Below are 21,217 nucleotides of genomic sequence, written 5' to 3'. Positions count from 1 at the left end.
AATTATATGGGAAGTTTTATTCTAAGTTTATTTCAATTGCTTAAGAACAGAAAGTAAATGCTCTGCTGTGTAAATGGGTCTCTAGATGGTCACCGCCAATGAGAATTTCTCAATTTGCACAGCCGGTAAAATAAAGTAATAAAAATACCTGACAGGCTGGTACAAGACAGAGATTGCAGATTAAGAATTACTTTCTTTGCCTTTTTAATTTGGCCTCATAAAGAATAAATCAAGCGATCCCATTTTCTGAAGGTCATGTTACTGTTAAATTTAACCTTGTGCCAAAAGAACATATGGACAGCAACGGCAAGCAAACCAGGAATAAGAATTTCTAATTAGGACATAAAATGCTTCAAAATGTATTTTCCCAACAAGCATTACTTTACACTTCATGTTAACTCTTCATAATTAAGAACCAGTATATAGCTAAAATGTTCTAACAGCCACAATTGAACAATTATGGCTGTACAATTTATTTTTTGGGAACTAGCCAGGGTTTGTTTAGAAAAAAAGCCATCTACAGTCTACAGTATAAAGTGTGCTGGTGACTTGCTAGTAGTGGCAGTTGAATAATTCAAGAGGAAAACACATCTAGTCTCAGGTACAGGAACAAAAAGCTCAAGAGTGTAACAATATAGGCTCATTACCCGAGGGAATTATAAATGCCAAATAAATATTGTGCAGTACAGATTCAGAACCGTTGCCTTTTTTTTTTACACCCAAGTGTACCTACTCTTCACCCTCAAATCAATAATTCAGTGCTTTAAATTTCCTTTGAAATTCTTCAGCTGTGCCAGAACCCTGAACCAGACCTGCTTCCTCTTCCCAGAGCACATTTTTATCTGAATACCCAAGTCTCAGCTGCAATGGTTAGTTAGGTTTTGGAGGGTTTCATTGTTTTAGCAAAAAAGCCAGTACTGTCTATACAGAAGCGTGCCTGAAAAGCTATGTTTACAGCAAGCATGAATGTATTTTCGTTCAAAGCCCATTTTGTTTCTAGACAGTGCGACCATGTACGACAGTATTGTAGACACTAAGCCCTGCCAGAGAAAAGGGAATATCCTGAAGTCTGTACAACCAGCACCAGCTTTTCTTAGGAGAGCACATAGGACCGTAACCTGCCGAGCTTAATTCAGGTACAGGTGACATCAGCTGACCTACACACCATTAGAAATACTGTATTAAATGGCGTTGGTTCAAATGTCGTACAATACACATTGCTAACTTACATACGGGATCATTCTGAAAGTCTAGATGGATGCATTAACCACAAGACCCTTTCATCACAAACAGGTTTTATTCTGTAATGGAAAAACCACCATTATTGAAAGGAAAGAACAGCTTAAAGGTTGCAAACAAGGGGAGGTCATTCAGTCCATTTATCCCAGTTTGTAGTGCTTTCATCCCAGGGTCTCATCCAGAAGTTTTTTGAAAAAAGCTTGGGGATTGGCATCCATCACATGGCTGGGTAGCTTGTTCCAGACTCCAACCACCCTTTGGGGAAAAGTGTCTCCTGTTCTCAGTTTTACTTGCATATCCATGTAGCTGGTAAACTACCAGATCACATTAGCCCACAGAAGAAGACACCCAACATGAATCCATATCAGTTTATTTATTAAACAGTTAGGCAAGATATGTTCCCCTAAATGCTTAGTGATTGCTACAAAACATGATTGAGGGAAAACGAGAATCTTTCAAATGTCTCGCATAAAGATAAAGGTGTAGGCATTGACACACTAGTGCTGACTGAGGCAGGGAAGACCACAGTGTAAGCAAAACTAGAAAGCACCTGAATGATAACGACCGGCTCAGCGCATTATCCTGTTTGGTCCCAGGACTTTGCATGAGTAACAGATCACACATGAACCAAAACTACTCATTTTATTTCTTTCAATTTAACTTTTAATTTAAATTGACATTTGTTTTTCCTTCAAAAGGGCAAAACAAAATTCTAATACTGTAAAAATAAGCGTGAAGGACATATAATTGTATTAATTATAAATTACAAAACAAGATTAGGAAGGTGACAAATGAGAAGGAGGCCTTTCAGCCCCTGTAGCTCTGGATATCAGACTTCTGACAGCCTTCAGTCTTACTGGTCTTTCCACCCACAGCACAAAGCACACCATCATTCAGGAGTTACTGGAATGCTTCTAAACTGTGTCGGCGTTTTACAGGTCTCCTGCAAAACCACAGGAAAACACAACCTCTCCGACGAGTGAGAGAATGTTTCATGGGTGACGAATCTGTTTTGCAATCGGACGTGACTCAATGTGTGTTTGTGGGGGTGGGGGGGGGGGGGGATATCACCATGGGCACCAACCAGCAGGTGGGCTCAGTGCCACATGACACACTTCTTCAACTGCATAGGATGGGATTCTGCAAACTTCGACATGAGGTCAACTGAAGTGGATGGTGTGCTCGGCACAGACTCCATACGAGAAGGACAAACAAACAAGTAAATCATTTCCAAGGTCTGGCAAACCCCATCCACTTTCTAACTGCTTCGCCCAGTACAAGGTGGCGGGGAAGCTGGAGCCCGTCTCGGCAAGCAATGGGCACAAGGCGGGGTACACCCTGGACAGAACGCCAAGTCCATCGCAGGGCAGACAGACGCACACTCACACCAGGGCCAGTCTTCCCAGAAGCTAATTAACCTACCGGTCTGTCTTTGGACTGTGGGGGGAAACTGGAGAAAATCCACGTGAATATGGGGAGAACACACAGTACAAACTCCACACAGACAGCACCCCGGGTCCAGAATTGAACCCGGGCACCCAGCACTGCCAGGCAGTAATTCTCACCACTGCTCTACTGCGCTGCCCCCATTTAGCATCCATGGAGGTAAACAAGATATGCCCTTAGGCGGCAAATGACAAACGGAGGCCATTTCAAATAAGTAGACCCCCCTCTATAAATCAGAACGGCTACCTTGAGATGAAAAGCTCACTGATTGGTGTGAGGCACTCAGCGGGTCAACGCGGCCATTAGAGGAAAACCGAAAGGGAGACAAATGATCCGGATGGATATTCAGCAGTGGGGAGTTATGGCCATCGCAAACATCTCTAAAATCATGAACATGACTCGCTTCGCATGCAGTCGGCTCTCGAAATCACCTCCAGCAGCGGCCGCAAGCTCAATAAGCTCAGCAGGGCCCAAGACAAATGGGAAACAAAAGTATCGTGTCATAAAAGGCAAAAGAGCAAGGTGTCCTCGCCGGCTTGGTAAAAAACGCACTTTCAGGCATTTTTCCCCAGTAACTGCACTCAGGCCTCCCTGGACTCGAAAGGTAGACCTCTTATTTGATGACCTGCTTGTGCTGTTGGATCACTACACAGTATCTACCCCGCACAGGCACAAATCTGCACTTGGCTTCTTGATGTTTGAATTATCCCTCCTTTTAGACTTGCACGGTCACTTGTAGGCGAGATAATGCAATAAATCATCATCTTGATTCTGTTATCTATTTTGTTTATCCACTTACTGTGTAGCGTAGGCAACTGTAAATTGCCCTGAATCTGCCGAGCAAATTACCATCATAATGACAGCACCGCTCGTCTTGGCCAGCGTGCAGGAATTGGAACAGGTAGTTTTGTCACTGGGTAATGAAAGGTGGCGCCTGAGTCTTTAAAGGAGATTCAGATGCTATCAAAAAGTATTCACCCCCTTTGGACTTTTTCAAATGTTATCGTGTTACAATATGGAATCATAATGTATTTAACTGGGATTCTTTGCCATTGACATAAAACACTTTATAACGTCAAAGTAAAAACAACATTCTACAGATCTAAATTAATTTAAATATATAAAACAAAAAATAACTAAGTGCATATGTATCCACCCACTTTGAGTCAATATCTGGTAGAGGCACCTATGGCAGAAATTACAGCCATGAGTCCTCACCAGCTCTTTCAAGGTCCCTACCACAGATCCTCAATTGGACTGAGGTCTGGGCTTTGATGGGGTCACTCCAGAACATGGACCTTTTTTGTTTTGAAGCCACTGGCGTGTTGTTTTGGCTGCATACTGCGGGTCGCTGTGCAGGTGGAAGATGATTCTTCTGCTGCGGTCTGCAGGAGACCTGGGACTTGGGAAGTTCTTCTCCAGGATTTTACTTTGCTTTGCTGCATCCACTGTGCCTTCTACCTTCAGAAGCCTTCCAGGCCCTGACGCAGCCCATAGCATGAGGCTCCACCACCATGCTTCACGGACGGATGGTGTTCTCAAGATGATGTGCGGCGTTGCGCTTGTCAAAAGGGTCGATTTTGCTCTTACCGCGCTGTAGAATCTTCTTCCCCCCGGTCTCAGTCTCCCACATGCCTTCTGGCAAACTGCAGTCAAGGTTTTTATGTCAACGATGGCTTTCGTTTGGCCACTCTCCCATGAAGCCCAGATTTGTGGGCAGGTGTTGTCGTATGCACAGCGTCTCCTGTCTCAGCCACAGAAGACTAGAATTCTTTTAGAGTTGTCACAGGCCCCTTGCTGGACTCCCTGACTAGCGCCCTTCTCAACCAGATCCTCAGATTTTGAGAACAACCCGTTATGCACAGATTCACAATTGTGCCATATTTTCTACATTTCTCTACGGACTTTGCTGTGTTTTGGGGTATACTGGATGCCCCAAATTTACTTATATCTTTCAAAATACTTTATATATATATATCTTTCAAAAAATACCTATATCGTTCTCGTGACCGATGCATTTCAATATCCGCGATTTGCTTTGAAAATGTTCTTTTGTCTTCAGTTTTTGTTGGGAGCTGTGCTCATCTACAATGCGACCTCTCAGAGATGGGTGAATCAAACCTGAACTCATGTGAAACACCTTATTTGCGCACACCTGGGCTCCATTCAACTAATTATGTGACTACTAAAGACGGGAGTTTGGAACAGTGCCTAGTTAGGTGCGCCATAGCAAAGAGAGTGAATGTCTAAGAAATTAGTTTTTTTCTCATTTATAATTATTATTAATTTATGAGGACTGTAGAATTTTGTTTTCACTTTGACATTATAGGGTGTTTTGTATCAATCAATGGCAAAAAATCCCAATTAGATACATTAGGATTCCATATTGTAACACAATAACATGTAAAAGTCCAAGGGGAGCAAATATTTTTGATAGCCATCGTATTTAACAGAATATCAATTTCTTGCTACTTCTTCTACATCTGCTGTATTTACTGTATTTCTGCTGCATGTGCTGTTGCTTCCACTTATTTCAGTACCATTTTTACAAAAGGTACATTCCTCAGAAATAAAACACTTCTAAAACTACAGTGCATTTATTCAGACAAGAACGTGGGAGAGAGGTGAAGAAAGAGGTAGTGTCTGGAAGAGGCTACCATCTTGGCTCACACCCAGGCTGTGGCCTTGAGCCAAAATGGCTACTGAGTGTAGCGAGATTGGAAGCAGGTGTTGAATTCTGATTCAACACACATGGGGAAGTGAGTGTGGAGACCTCTAAAATGAATGACTCCACTGGAGGGAAAGGAGCTGCTGGAATAGGATCCTGTAGAATTAGCCAAATCCCTAAAGTAACTGAGAGCCTTGTATAAGAGCAGTGAGTGAGTCAGTCTGTACTTAGTCAAGTTGCACGACTGTATCAAGCCACCTGTCGCTATGTGAGGGGCACCGGTATTTATCACATAGGAGTATCCCCAACCAAACGGGATCAGCCAGGACTGAGAACACAAGTGAGAAGTATTCTCAGGGTGGCAGGCGATTCAGCTGGTCTGTCAGGCTGTGTGGTGACTGGAGAAAGGACAGCGAAGGAGGTGGTAATGTGGGAGGCCACAGGGGCTGGACAGGCAAGCTGTGTGGTGGTTTTCGTTTGCCCAGGCCCTTCCCAGCTAGAAGAGGGAGCAAAGTACCTCCTCACTGTGCGAGAGTATGGGCATCATTGAGGTGATTAAGCTGGGATTAAGCAAGCAAGGTACTGCCGGCTCTCTACGCAGCAGAGACTGCTGTGATTTGACGAGAACCTGCAATGACACCAATGGGCATCCTCCACTCTGCACTAACTCTCCTGTCCAGCACTGCGGAGCCTCCAGCGTGCTCGACAGCTGCTTGTGACAGAGAAACACATTCCCCCTGTACTGAACAGGAGTCACAAGCCATAATTCAAAGCAGCTGCCGGTTCCCAATTGGGTGGGCATATAAAGAAAAACTGGCAATTATAAATGACAAAAACCGACAGATCAAACTGCCGATAAATAAATACTTAATCCAAACAAGAAGGATGCTTTAACTAGGCAAAGATACCTGGTAGACAGGAGAAGAGCTATTCTAGGATAGTGGAGACATAGAACAGACAGGACTCAAGATTATTAGCACACCACCAGGATTTAGCCTCGCAGCAGGGTGTGATGAGAGGGCTACATAGAGGGGAAGAGTCACATGTGTCCTGCTATTTAGTTCATCTCTTTCAAGACCGAGTAAGGAATAGTTAGGGCTTGTCAAACTATGTGCTTATCTGCCTACACGGTACTGGCCAGATATTGCTATGAATCATGTGATAGTCCTGAACCTCATGGTCTCAGCTGGTTTGAGGTACTGCATGCGACTTTCTGATTGCAAACTTTGGAACGAGGAACACCTTATTGGGCACATCTGTTGCTGGGCAGCTATATTTTACAGCCGAAACTAGGGATTGATTGGTGTTGTCAGGAAATATTAGGACAGAAAACAATCCCATCCTCTTCGGCGGCTCTGTCTGCAGACGGATAATTTGCTTTTACAGCTGCGATGGCGTTTCCTCTGAACACAATTATTAGAAGACCTGAAAGACCAGTTCCATTACCTCACCCTAGCACTACAGAGCACATGCAGCATGCAGCACAGGAAAGACGAGCTAGACTGGCAGGAGTGATCAAGACGGGATTGAATTCATCAAGGAGGCAGAAAGCAGTATTGCTACTTTTTTTCTTCAGGACATATACTGAATCATAGCCAAAAAGACCTGAGGAGCTAGACCAATCTAAAATTCTTATAAAAATATCCAACTTTTGGGTAGCTATCATAATGGAATCCATACAAATTATGGAGTAGGACTGCTCACTCTTTTGTGAGCTGTGCTTGCAAAACATTATTTATCAAGCTTAGAGCCAGGGGTGAAGGATAGATTCCAAAAATGTTTTGGGACGAAAAGGTAAATCCTTCTTTGCCCAGAACACGACTCTAAGGAGGATGGGATGGATGTTTTCCACCATAATTTGCTAAACAAAGAAGAAAATAAAAGTAAGCAGTCTGGCAGCATCATTTATACTGCCTGAAAAATAAATTAATCCGTTTGGGGGACAAAATGGCCCTTTTCGATTGACATGCAAATTTCAAAAGAGTGTCAATAATAAAATCAATAAGAAGAACATTTTTTCAGTTGACTGCAGAAGTATGCTGGGATACTTCACAGGCTTGTACTGATGGGTAACCATAGTTTCCCGCTAGAAAAGGCTGGACAAGCTGCCGGTTTGACCTTTAACCTCTGACGTCAAGCACAGTACTTGCCTTCTCCGATGGAGTAGGTGCTAAGGCTCTTCTGCACATCAACGGCAACGTTCCGAACCGCGCTGACGTTGCCAGGGATGTAGGCCAGCTGCAGGGACAGCCAGGACAGTGGCCAGGGGATATCCGAGACGGAGAAGCGGTCATAAGAGGTGGCGTTGGGGTGGATGGTGGACGTCACCCGCTGTCTCAGGATGATGAGGATGGCGGCGAAAAGCAGGGGCAGGGCGATTTCAACGATAGTCACCAGGATCTGACGCTTCTGGGGGAAAAAACAGGGAAAATACACTCAGGGCAGGCAAGGTTATGGCATGTTATATTCATAAAGCATTAGCATGCCAATTTAAACATTGGTGATGATGTGACAGGAAATGTGAGAATGTAGGACAGAGGTATATTTTGGGGTAGTTATGTGGCACTATGTGCCCTTTTAAAACCCTTTCCCAGAGGGAATAACCGGTCCTTTGGTCACCGAGAATGACAAGAATAAGAACTCCCATAAGGCCATGGAACTGTGTAAATCGCCAACTAGTTTATGAGGCCCACCTACTTCCCATTAACTGTGCTTCCGTTAGTAACCCTAACCCTAACCACAGCCCCTGGGACTCCGAAAACACAAAGATCGTGGGTCTGGACTGCAGCCCAGGGAAGACCAGCACGTTCCACAAGTCAGCCTTCAATCATCAATTTCTAAACACCGGGAACACCTTTTACCATACAAGCAAAAGATGTGTTGAATTGAAGTAGTTAAGGAGTCACCCATCCTTTTTCTAACTGCTTTTTCCAATTCGGAGTCACAGGGGAGCTGGAGACTATCTCGGCAAAGAAAGGGCACAAGGCAGGATACACTCTGGACAGGACACCAGTCTATCGCAGGACACACACAGACACAAGCACATACTCACACCAGGGCTAATTTTCCCAGAAGCCAGTTAGCCTACCAGCATGTCTCTGGACTCGTTTGAAATGAACATACCAACACAATCAAGGCTATCAAGGCTCTCTACTGGTCATTCCTGACTTACAGTAAATGATTCATTTACTAAACTGATCAAAACCCACATGTTACTCTTTAGACCCCAAGATAGGAAAATAGCCTGCTATTCAAATCGACATGGCGCAGAACCTGCAAATAATCTTTAAAGTGTAACAGAAAATATGATTAAAAGAACACGCAGTGCACCATGTGGAGAGAACTCTGTTACCCAACATGGCACACAGTTGTGTAACATAACTTGCTTGATATAGATATTTTAGAGCAAAATTGGGTCATTTGCCACATTGTCTGCACACGGAGTGCAAATATTTGCTCATGAATAGAAGACAAAACAATTCAACTTTGCAAGCAGGGCAGCTCCCATTGCTGAGAGCTCAGATCATTCGGCCTCATGAGAGAGCTCACAGCCCCAATGTCAAGAGTCTCCAACCCTGTAACATGTCACTGCATAACAATCTCTACTCCTGGAGAGCCCAGAACAGGCAGTCTAATTGCCCACCCTCACTCACATGTTCCGTGAAATTGCGAACATTTGCACATTACTGATTACAGGTAATGTTTGCAATTAAGAGATCTCTGGTCCTTGAAGGCTGACCATTCAATTGCTCCAAGCAATTTCTGAATTATTTAAACTTTATACATTACCTGCAGCTGATTACTATTAAATTGTAGATAAGGGCAATTTAATGGGTAAAATCTGCTGGAGGTGGCTTGTCTGGAGTTAGGATGAAAAAGCCCTACATATGCTTATGCAGGAACACATACTGCAGATTTTCAACACATGACCAACATCAGGCCAAATGAGAGTTATATCAGGCCATTTTGCACACTCTACTTAACCTGCTACCTGTATTCCTAAAGATCCTAGCAAAGAATCCAACAGGAGCTGAAGGATCTTAGTATAGCTTGAACTATCCTAATGTCATTCTGGTGCATCTTACATTTGTACTTATTATTCTGTGCTTCATGCATGTAAGCCAGTCACCTTCTGTTTCTTGGGTCAGTGTGATCTCCCTTTTCAGACACCGCTATGATGAAAAAGACGCTCCAGTGATCAGCACCGGATCCTGAAACATGGTGTAAAAGCAGCCCTCGTCATCTGACTCAGACATACGAGGGGAACCAATTTAAGAATCAAGTGAATGCTTTCATTGAGGTCACCAGATGAACACACAGTTGTAGAAAGGGAATAAGCCCTTCATTCCAAGAAAGCCTGAAATCAACATTACTCTGAATCTTTGTGGTGCACTAATAATATACTAAACTGCTATGTGCCTTTTACAGTGTAAAAACATGATTTCTTGTGTAACCGTGCTCTTTTCCAAGAGGAGACACACCAAGAACCCTTCTGAGCTTCCATAACTGCACGATCAGAATTATTTTGGAAATCGGAACTTAAGGATCTGGGAGCCTGAATCAGAATAGTTGTAAACTAGACCCAAAAAAATACAGATTCTCAGGACTTCTTCGTTATAACCAGACATAAACCAAAGACTCATTATCCATAAAGTTTGAAAGGCTGTATTACAGAAATATCTATTTAAACACACTCTGGAAAAAAACACTAGTTTAACTTCAGAAACATTAGAACTTTAGGGCACTAGCAGGTTCCAGACGTTAATCGATGTCAGTTGCTCTTGCACTGTAATGGGTCTCCTCTCTCTGCGCTTTCCCCTATCAGTACAGTAAACACGTTTTAGACAAAACAGCAGTCGACAGCAACACAACAGGTCATTACTACACGAGTTCACCTTGTTCCACCTCTCTTCCGCATGTCCCACGGCCCAACCGGAACTTTTCCCACTCGCACAGAAGTCGTGGGATTGATCACTGGGTGGTGTTGACAGAGCCTCTTTTTGCTTCACAATATCAAAGGCTCAGCACACAAAGCAAAGAAACGAGGAGGCTGGGATAGAAGCAAGGAGATTGAAAGGCTGGCCAGGGGAGATCAGGAATGAAAGCTTAAGCGTTCAACGATAAATCAGTCTACAAACTGCAGATCCACACAACTTTAGTCAGCAAAGTTCAGATCCATCTTTTATGCTGTGACAATCAAGAGCCACAGACTTATCTGATGTTTCGCTCAAAAGGTCCCACAAACTTCTCCTCCCCAGAAGGGCCTTTAAACAGCCACGAATTATGAAGCCTGTGTCCCTGCAGCTTCCCTGACCTTCAAGAGGAGAGAAATTCGGGTCTCAGACTTTCAGCAAAACCGACCAACTAGATTTCAACACAGTCTACTGCAGATTTCTGAAACCTCAAAGGTTTACATGTCTCTCCATCATATAAAGTCATCCACAAGAAACTGCAAGTTTCCTGACTCGCAGTACTGAGACTCTGGGTCTAATTCCTGGGGTGCTGTCTGCGTGGAGTTTGTATGTTCTCCCCAGGTTTCCACCTGGTCACTCTGGTTTCTTTACACAGTCCAAAACCAATTGGCTTCTGGGAAAACTGACCCTGGTGTGAGTGTGTGTCTGTATCTATCTGCCCTGCAATGCACTGGCGTCCCATCCAAGGTGTAGCCTGCCTTGCGCCGGTTGCTTTGCTGGGATAGGCTCTGGCTTCTCTATAACCCTGAATTGGAAGAAGCATTTAAAAAAAATGGTTGGATGAAGGACAAAAAAAAAATCCAACATTTTTTTGAAGGTGGAAAAATGACTTATGTGCTACAATTAAACCCCTTTGTGTCAGGAAAGGGCCGAGGTCCTTGCACACAGCCATAGGAACAGAGCCTGCACACGGCTGCTTCTGTGGCACCCTGCAGACTTGGGCTAACCGCAGGCAGACAAGATGTTTACCTGCTGGATGTAGTTCTTCCAGAGCAGCAGACGGAACTGTCGCAGCACAGCCATCTTCCAGAAGGAGCAGGGGACCTGCGCAGGAGATAAGAGAGAAGACACAGATCAGGAGGAGCTCTAACCCCTATTGTGAGGAAATCCCCACTGAAACAGAGCCACTGATTAAGTTTAGAAACAACAGGTCTACTGAGCCCCAAATTAATTCCCTCAACCCATTCCCACTGCTGATAAAGTCTTCATCTCTTAAAAAAATTATACCTTTCTACAAAAGATCACAAAATAAAATGGAAGACTTTTAGCAACACGAAAGGTGTATTTCCTTTAGGTAGTTCTTGAGCAATTAAGTCAATTAAGTAGTCCTTCACTGCAAGAATATGTACGAATCTTGCAGATACAAAAAGATGCTAATGTTCTTTAATAATCAGTGCTAATTACTTAACAGCATCTTTATAACACCCTGCCAGACAACAGCACATAAAAAAAGGTTTTCATGCATTCAGAATATACCAAGTGAAACAAAGTAATTACAATCAAACAGCACCATTATAGCCACACTACCAAGCAAAGTTATTGCAATTCTTCCAAAAAACTGATTAAGATCAGTGCCAGAAACATTTTTGGTTTCTATGAAAACTGTGGGAAAATATTTTTATTTTTGGTTAGTACGCCTGTTTTGACACTAACTATGGCTCACACTTCATAAGCCCCGTAACCTCTGTACCAGAAAGTCTTACACAATCAGAAATATCAGGAACAAACATTTGGCCTTTTTCTGCTTTCTTGACAGATCTGAGGACCAGAACTGTTCCTTAAGAAAAAAAAAATCAATCCCAAAACATTTCCAGAGCTGTCGCCTCACAAGAAACAGGTCACCAGAGTTCGTTTAAAAAAATAAACTGAGGCCGGCGGGCTAAAGATTTCCAAGATGCAGACAACGCCTGAGAAAGCAGCAACACAGCCTGACAGGGCCTAGAGCCAGCTGTGCACAACAAAAAAGAAACAAGGAAATAGTCTCAAAAAGGACAGGTGATCCACTCTCAAACCAGGAAACAAAACCTGGTTTCTCCAGCTGCAACAGCACAGTGCTTGTTTTTGTCTTTCCTCTCCACCGGTGTTAGCATTACACTGAGAATGGAAGTGTTTCATCAAAACGAGAACGGGGAGGGGACAAGCAGCGCAAGAACACAAGATAATGGCAGCGTGGAAAAAAAAAAAAAGAGCCCTAGGAGAGATCAGGTGAACACTCTTTCAGCACGTCAACATGAAAGCAGTCTATTCAGAGTTACATTACTACAGGCTGTAGCATTAAGTTTCAGTAATAAACAGTATTGCACTGGCGTCTGACTTGCCCTGTTGTCCAGACTCTGCTAGGTCTAAGCCCAGCCTGCAATATTGCTGTGTTATCACTAGTTAATTTGGCCGACACCTTTATTCAAAGCAACTTATATTGACAGTTGGGTATTTTAACAGAGCAATTAGGGTGAAGTACGGCAGTGCCTCACCTCGGATTTGAACCCACAACCTACCAGTTATAAAAACCCTAACCACTGCTCCACACACCCGCCACAGCCACAGCCAAAAACCATCCATCTATGAGTTATAGGAGCACAACAGGGATGTCCAAAGCTTCCTGAAAAAAAATCCTGAAATATCGTGATACCGCGCTGGCCGAGTGCCACCGGGCACCGATAAATTTGTGCCTGATAGAGAGTGGCGTGGCAGTTCATCTTGCTGCCTCGGGTCCGTAATTTGATTTTGGAATGGGTAACCTTCCGTAGGGAGTCTGCGTGATCTTCCACAGCTCACATGGGTTTTCTCCGGGTGTCTGTGTATGCACCCTGCGAGGATCTGGTGTCCCAGCAAGGTTATAGCCCTGCCCTGTGCCCTGGGCGTCCAGGATAGGCTCTGAGATCCCAGGACGCCTAACAGGAATAAGGTGCTTTCTGGTAATTAATAAAAGCAACCCCAGGATGTAGTCAGGTGCAGAAGATTGCACAGTGCACTCAGCCAGAGCTTCATCGCCCCTGCAATCAAAGCTCACTCTCCTGTAGGTTTTGGGGGATTCTCGGGGTCAACGGTGCATGGCTCTGTCAAGCTCAGATGGCCAACATCCCCCTTTGCTAGAACAAAGACCACAACACTAAATCCAAGCTGACAACGCCATACCACTGGCTCTGTTACAGGTACAGAAACTTAACTGGAAGTTTTAGGATAAGCGTCCCAGTATCCGATATCGCAAGGATTACATTTCTCACCAAGTTCTTGGAAAACAGTTTGTTCTTTATTTTGAGCGATGCATGGTCATCGCGGTTAACTACCCTGGCCAGAACCGTCTCCTTGCAGTTCTGCTGATGAACACATGGACTAGTCCTCATGCATTTTTACAGCACCTTAAGGAAAGGAGGCAAATATTTCCTGCCTGCCACCTAGTATGAGCACTGCCCTGCCTTTCGTTCCCCAATGCTCCTCGTGCTCCTGCACGAGAAGAGATGGGCTAGCCAGCCGAACCCCCATCTATCAATTAACAAAAAAACCTTGTTTTCCACTCCTCGGGAGGTGCCCGATTTCAAGGAACTGATGTCACTTGTTTTGTAACGCACTGGAAATCTCCCCCAGTTCTGAAACGAAAGCAACTGCAAGAGGGAATCTGCGAGGAGAGCAGCCCAAAATCCTAGTGACGCTCTTACTGGTCAGCCCAAAGACAGCCGCCATGTCCATTTTCTAGCCTCTCCATCCCATTCAGGGGCGAGGGGGAGCCTAACCCGGCAAAGAGCAAGGCAGTCCCTCGCAGGGCAGGCACACAGAGACACACACACTCACACCAGGGCCAGATTTCCCAGGAGCCAGTGAACCCACCAGCACGTCTCTGGACTGTGGGAGGAAACCCACACGAACACGGGGAGAACATACAAACTCCACGCAGACAGCACCCCAGGAACTGAACCCAGGGCCCCAGCACTGCATCACTGTGCCGCCCACATTTTTAAAAATAATAATTTCATAAGCAGGTATTTTAACTCCAGTGGAACACCATCCAGAGGAGGAGATATAATCTGGTATTCCATCTATCAACAGTTCAATGAATTAAAAAAAGTTCACATGAACATCAGCCCAATATTTATATTGCAGCTTATAGCTACAAGTGATAAAGCACAGTCTTGTGCCCACCGTACTCTAAAAATATGCTACACATGTCAGTATCTTATATTACTTCTTTATAAAAAGGCTCTTGGGTGGATAAAACGTTAAAGAACAAAGAATGTGGTAACTCTGACCCCTGGGTGATGAATCATGAAAAGACTGTTTCTCAATGATGCTGTAAGAGCTGCCCCCAGACAAATAAATCATGAAAGTCTTACTGAAGGTAAATATTTGAGCAAGATTAAGGTTTTTCTCAAGAATGACAAATGCACTTTTCATTTCAAGAGGCTTCCTGAAGAACAGCCAAAATGGTACAGCTGCTCTTCACTTTTTGCTGGTATTTTACCTTTCCCGTGAACTGCCTCCTAACTGGTCTTGAGCAAATAAATCCACATGCTTCAGGCAGTGCTCAACTGTGCACTGGGAAAGAAGACAGGGATGCAACCTTTGTCCTCAAAAACACTTTTTAACAAAATGGTTGGGAGCAATAGCTTTCCACAAAGGGCTGTGGGGAGATGAAGCAAACTACCCTGACTATCACATTAAAGCTGATACCCTGGCTTCTTTCAGGAAAAAGCTGGATGAGATCCTTGGATCCATTAGCTATTAACTACCAAACGGGTCAGATTGGCCAAACTGCATCATCTTGGTTGTAACATCTCATATTCTTAAGTACGTGTAATAACTTGTGTGCCTTTAAGGGCGGTGCAGTGGTGCAGTGCTGGGGCCCTGGGTTCAATTCCCACGGCTCTCTGCACGGGGTTTAAAAGTTCTCCCCATGTTTGCTTGGGTTTCCTCCAGGTGCTCCAGCTTCCTTCCACAGTCCGAAGACACGCTGGCAGGTTAACTGGCTTCTGGAGAACTGGCCCTGGTACGAGTGTGTGTGTCTGCGTCTGCCTTGCTGTAGACGGATGACGGGTGTTTTATATACAGGAGGGCACCACACAGGTCAGATGTTCCCAATCCTGGTTCTGGAGGTGCAACAGATCTGCCAGTTTTCATTCCAGCCAAGCATCAGTAACTCAATAATAGCTTTAATGGGAAACTCTTCCGTTTTCAATTCTTAAACATTTAGGAGGTTATTTTACTCACGAAGTGCAATAATTAAAGAACTCCCAGCTCTTCGAGGAGAAAAAAAATGGTAAGATTCCTTCTTTTCTTTCCTTATCGCCACACCGCAACAGCTGGTGGAATTTGCTTTTGATACAGCGAAAGAACACAGATAAAACAGACATATTCCAATTTAGCAACTTGTTAATTCAAGTAAGGCAGTCGGTTAAGTAATGAGGCTGGAAGGAAAACTGGAAGATGCACGCTCTTCCTGGATCAGGTGAGCCCATGACCTTGGTGATGCACAGCAGTCCTCTGCCCAGCAACGTTTGTAAGGAAAAAAGGAAATTTCATTCATCACAAGCTGAAAAGAGGGGGAAATTTAGATAGACTAGATGGAGTTACCCTGAAGCTGAATTGAACCCCAACACTGAGGGCGTATGAAGACAGCTGTGATATCCTCAATGGACAGCAGTAGTAGAACCTCATCTTAAAGTCTCAGTCAAAGGACAGCTCCTCCTACAGCACACTGTACCGAAATGGAGTTGGTCCACCAACCACTTTTTCCCAGTGATCTCTCAGACCAGTGCTGACCAAGCTCAGACTGGCTTAACTCCTGAGGTCTGACCAGACAAGACCGGTCAGCACTCCTAGTAAACTATCATACGAGACCTCTGAGTTTCAATCATGGGGACAAGCTAATAAAACTGTCAACAACAACCGTTCTATGTCTTTTTTCTCCTGGTTCTCTTACAACCAGGTGCTTCTTAGTTGCAGAATTTAACAAGAACGTGCCACTCTTCTCATAGTGCTGAGAAAATAGCACTTTTTTTTTTGGAGGGGAGGGTATATACCAATATTTTAATGTGCCATGACCTGTCTTTACTGAAAGCAAAGGTCCACAACCCAACTCTGGTCCTGAAGATCCCCAGTCCAACAGATTTCTACAGATCACCATTAAATCATCAATTTCTAGATTCTAAATACACGGCACAATTTAACTTGGATCAATTACACTGCTAATTCTACTTTCAAGTAACTTAGAGACCATTCGGAACTAAAACAGAATACCCTTCAGCCCTGAAGCTCCAGACTGGTTTTAACTGACCACTTGAAATTGATCGATATCTTCCCAGTGTTTGTAATCCTTAAAAGGAGGGGATGGGGGGCACCTTCAATTATTTAGCAGAAGACTTAACTGGACTGGGCGCTCTTCAGGACGGAGGCTCGAGACCCCTGATCTAGAGATCAAACAAAATAAACTTTTTAAATTGTGATGTGCATTTCCAGAACCTCCTAAATACCACTTTGGCTGGCACTGTCCAAAGTGAATTCTTCAGCAGCGATGAGGTAGGATGCTATAATACATATTGTTCACTGAACAGTATCAACAGTGGCTTAAAAATCTTCCTGAACTTGCTTGTCCGCTTTTGTGTTTGACAGTGTCAGTTAGAAAGATCGGATTTCATTGTTTTCTCAAGTAGTAAGGCAGCATTTCAAAAGACAAGTTAAACCGTCACAGCTAACTTCGTTTTTTTTGACAAAACAGAGAGGGACATGAACATGCAAGTAATGCTTGTGTATAAATGTGCAAATAACGAGACAGCCTAAAATACGGTTACTTAAAGAATTTCATCTACGCTGACGGAAACAATAAAGGCCGACTATGAGTTGATTCATACTTGCATGTCACCTATTCGTTTTTAATTACGAAATCCACAAAGATTCTAATATAAAAGAAGTGCGTCTTAAATACTTTCCTAGATATAAAATAGCATTAGCAAAGGACATCCTGTATAAATCCGAAATCCTAAGGGATCGAGAAGGAAATGCAATTCGCTTCCCATACTGTAACATCACACCCCAAGTCGAATATCAATAGAATAAAACCGGCTACTTTGCATTAAGGACAGAAATTGCACTTGCGCTAAAAGTGCACTTATGGGTGCTTTCAGCCAGGTAAAATATAAAAAATAACGCTTAGCAGACGTGGCTTAAAGAAAACGGGAAAATACATTAAAATTTAAGCACGACGAAACCAAACCTGTAACATCGGGAATTCTTATACCCGCCTTGTCTACAAGCTGGTTGGTCTCCGCAAAGCTGGACTCGCATAGATTGGAAGATTCCTCCATCAATCCCAACTTCCTGGCTCAGCTGCATGACACAATGGTATCGCTATACATTTCTACAGACGGTTTTTTTTTTCCCCGCTACAATACCCTGACCCCTTCACAACGAGGAAGCCCAGCAAAGTAGGACTAACCTGTTACCTCCAGCATCCACTCTGAGACTGCCAGGCTCGGTTCCGTGACGGAGAGGGTGGCTTTTCACCCGGACCGGGGCACAGTCAGCCGCACAACAACAGACTGTCCTTTTAAAGCTCGTCGGCGTTGTGTCATCGACTTCTATCACGTGCGGTGGATCGTAAAAACCCGCTGCGCGCCCCGCTGGACAAATACAAATGTGTATTTTGGTGCAGCTCTCAGCTCACAGGCGCCGCGACCATGACATTGCACCACGCACCTGCGGAGCCCGAGCTCCCTGTGCAAGCGGTCCCACCGTCAACACGGGCGTCACGTGACCCCCGGGGCGGCTCGCGTCGTCACGTGGCTCCGGAGCCCGGTGCCCTTTGCAGGCGGCGAGCGCCGGTCGGCATCTCTCCTTCTCGGCGTTCATGCAGGCAAAGTCTCATTTTTGGGTGAAAGGAAAAAAGGTGGAGGTACACACGCGCACACATGCATTAAAGAGACTGCGCTCTTCGGGACCTCCTATAGTTTTCAGATTGGAGGCTGCGTCCACCGGGAGAGCGAGCCGTAGTGCTCTGTCGCTCTATGACTGTGCGAGGATCACCCGTCTGGCCATTTTTTAACCTCTGTATCCAATTCACGGTCGCGAGAGAGCCGGAAAGTAGTAGGCGCAAGGCAGGGTACACCCTGGGCAGGACACCAGTCCATCGCAGAGCACACACACATTCATATCAGGGCTAATGTCCCTAGCAGTATGTTTTTGGACTGTGGGAGGAAAACAAAGCTCCTAGAGGAAACTCGTGTGAACGGGGGATAACATGCAAACTCCACACAGACGGCACCCCAGGTCCAGAGTTGAACACCAGGGCCCCAGATCTCACCACTGCGGCACCATGCCTCCCAGTGATACTCCAGCCCCTATTAAAGCTTCCGAATCAGTAAGACCCTTTAAAACTCACATTTTTGCTCCAGCAATTATCTTGCAGGACAATGCACTACCCGTCTTTTATTCTACAGCCCCTTGAGATGATGCACCCTTAAAGCAGCGCTATAAAATAAAAACTGAAAGAAGCCTTAGCCTGCGGTTACTGTGGGCAGATTTCCAAACGAGCCGTGTTATTTAATCAAGCAGTGTCTTGACAAGGAAAAAAAGTTGAGGCAGGACACAGCGAGGATACAAAATATTTTTTATGGGTTGGATAAAAAAACATTCAGGACGCTTCCCCAGTTACGAGGCTGCTGGCCATCAATCACAAGGTACAGGGGGAACTTCCACTGGGCACGACCTCATCTGCACCAGCAGTGTTTAAAACCCAGAACTGCACTGAAAGAGGAAGAGAGATTGAACCTTTTTTTTTTTTGCGCTGCTGGAATCCAGGATGGCAGAAGTTTTCTCAAGCTGCACTGGCTACGGCCAACATAACCGGTAACAGCTCTCTAGAGAAAAATATAATGGGAGATCCTATGGCTACAGCAGGCAAACCGGCCTTCGACCCCGTGTGAACCAGCACGTTATTCATTCATTAATAATGAGCACAAAATATTAATTGATGTCCACAGCAAGACATCAGCGCTGCCCATTAAATTTGTTCCATCTAAATAGCACTACCTTGCTTCACCTTACGTTAAGTCCTGCAGCTTTTGTCCACTCCGATTTCCGTAGTTTATGTCTTACAGTTCTGGAAAGTTTCATGATTGTTCAGTACTGACTCCAGCTAAAGGCTTTGTTCCAGTTTGAATAAGATACTTGCTTTCAGCCCGTTTCAGGGGTGTGGTAATCTGGAGTAAAGTCCTTAACCATATTGTTGAAGTTAAAACACTCCCGCCATTTTCTACAACTAGGTAAGATTAATAGATTAGTTACTAGCGATTAAGCTGCATGAGGTCTTTTCAACTAACTGGTTCTTACCAGTTGTTTTACTGGATTTTACGTGGTACGTTCTAATGCACCAACACTCTTGCAACTTCGCAATCTTGTAATTTGGGACATAAGCTAAACAAAGATTTTGTGAAAGTTCAGAAGTTATACATTAAAGGAAACTGAAACTGTAGAAAATTAACTGCTATGCTTTTGTCCCCCAATAGCTCCCAAAAAATCCTAAGAAACAAACTGTTTAACAACTTGCATTGTTCAAGATAGTGTACTTTAATCTATGGAGAACCCACAGGGATCTGATGTCCCCTGATCATAAATGTTTTAGAGTATGAGGCAAGGTCTGGGAAAATTTAAGAGTTAGAAATCCTACCTTTTAAGAAATAAAAGACAAAATCACATGAAAGAAATGCAACAAATAAAAACAGATTAATCACTTCCCTGCTCACAAGAATTTATTTGCTGCAATTCAATACTGTATACACCAGGAAACATGCATCTAAAAAAAAACATGTGCATTGTCACAAATCATATCCACAAACTGGTTCAACAGAAAATTGTCCACTTTTTGACACTAAACCCTTTCAGTGACGTTAGTGTTGATGAATCCAAACACATCAAACAGCAGCTAAGAATTCCTTCGGCACATCTCCAAAAACACTGCGCGTGCGTGCGAGTGCATACGATCAGTTTTTGATTTTGAGCGCCTGTCCTTTGAGGTCCTCTGTTGAAAGAACAGCAACAAGGAAGAAATGACAAAAATAACGACGTAACTCTGGGATGTGGCGCAAACCACCACAAACCCATTTAAAAATAAACACCAGGGAATTCACAGCACCACCTAAGGGTAGAGACAGGCAGGTGTCTGGAGAAATTGACACATGCAATATGAAGTTCAAGTAAGCAGTTTTTCTCAGCACTAATAAAGATACATATTTACACAATAAAATACAAGCCATGATGGGTATAAAAAAAAGTTATGTACAAATCAATTACTGTGCAGAATAATGCTTCTGCACTTACCCCACCCCTTAGAAATACTCTGGTAAATATACAGTACTATTGTATTCTACAGCAAAATTGGCAATGTAGTTATATGGTTAACTATACTGCACAAGCAGATATAAAATGCTATCTGTGGAATTATTCTAATTGTTTAAAGTTTTGGCTGAACTTCTGCGTCACACATTTTTGCTCATAGAAAAGTCTATGAATGAACATTTTTTTGGACATTGCAAAGCAAGCGCTCTGCATGACAAACTCAAGAAAAAAAAAGCCGTTTTTTTAAACCTTCAGCATCAGCGCCACAGTAAATTGTTTGCCTTCCAGGAAGAATGAGCAAAACTTTTTTTTTTTTCGTGCATAAGCTTGCAGCAAAACATGACCGTGCCAAAAAGCAAAGGGATAACTATGATGCCTGCATTAGTAAACATTCAAGTGTGACACAGCTGACGAATGACAAACTTCTGGACAATGCACTGTACATACACATCCACAAAAACCACAGCCTGCTGATCTTGTACCCGCAGGATAACGGTTATCTTCCCCTTCCTGTCAAAGAAAAAGTTCTCCAGCATGCAAGGTACTAATCAGCGTATCTTCTACAGAT

At 43.9% G+C, this 21,217-nt stretch overlaps 1 protein-coding gene across 6 annotated transcripts in view; it reads right to left on the bottom strand.

Annotated features, from left to right (window-relative positions):
- The window catches only part of abca3b (ATP binding cassette subfamily A member 3b), a 58,857-nt gene extending 40,775 nt beyond the window's left edge, over positions 1 to 18,082 (bottom strand). The window contains exons 1-4 of one of the 6 annotated variants that reach the window (XM_088936297.1): positions 17,753 to 18,051; positions 16,686 to 16,727; positions 11,296 to 11,370; positions 7,504 to 7,762 (exon numbers count right to left, since the gene is read on the bottom strand). In XM_088936297.1, coding sequence (XP_088792423.1) covers positions 7,504 to 7,762; positions 11,296 to 11,349 — 313 coding nt within the window. In that variant the 5' untranslated portion in view covers positions 11,350 to 11,370; positions 16,686 to 16,727; positions 17,753 to 18,051. Of the gene's footprint in view, positions 1 to 7,503; positions 7,763 to 11,295; positions 11,371 to 16,685; positions 16,728 to 17,530; positions 17,583 to 17,752 lie in introns of those variants that run through there. The other 5 variants (XM_088936300.1, XM_088936299.1, XM_088936298.1 and 2 more) reach the window with 5 other exon arrangements.
- Between the last annotated feature and the right edge of the window lie 3,135 nt (positions 18,083 to 21,217).

This window comes from Atractosteus spatula, chromosome 18 (genome assembly GCF_055471065.1).
Source record: "Atractosteus spatula isolate fAtrSpa1 chromosome 18, fAtrSpa1.hap1, whole genome shotgun sequence".
NCBI lineage: Eukaryota > Metazoa > Chordata > Actinopteri > Semionotiformes > Lepisosteidae > Atractosteus > Atractosteus spatula.
Note: the sequence above shows the minus strand (reverse complement) of the source record. Positions and strands in the feature narration are given on the sequence as shown.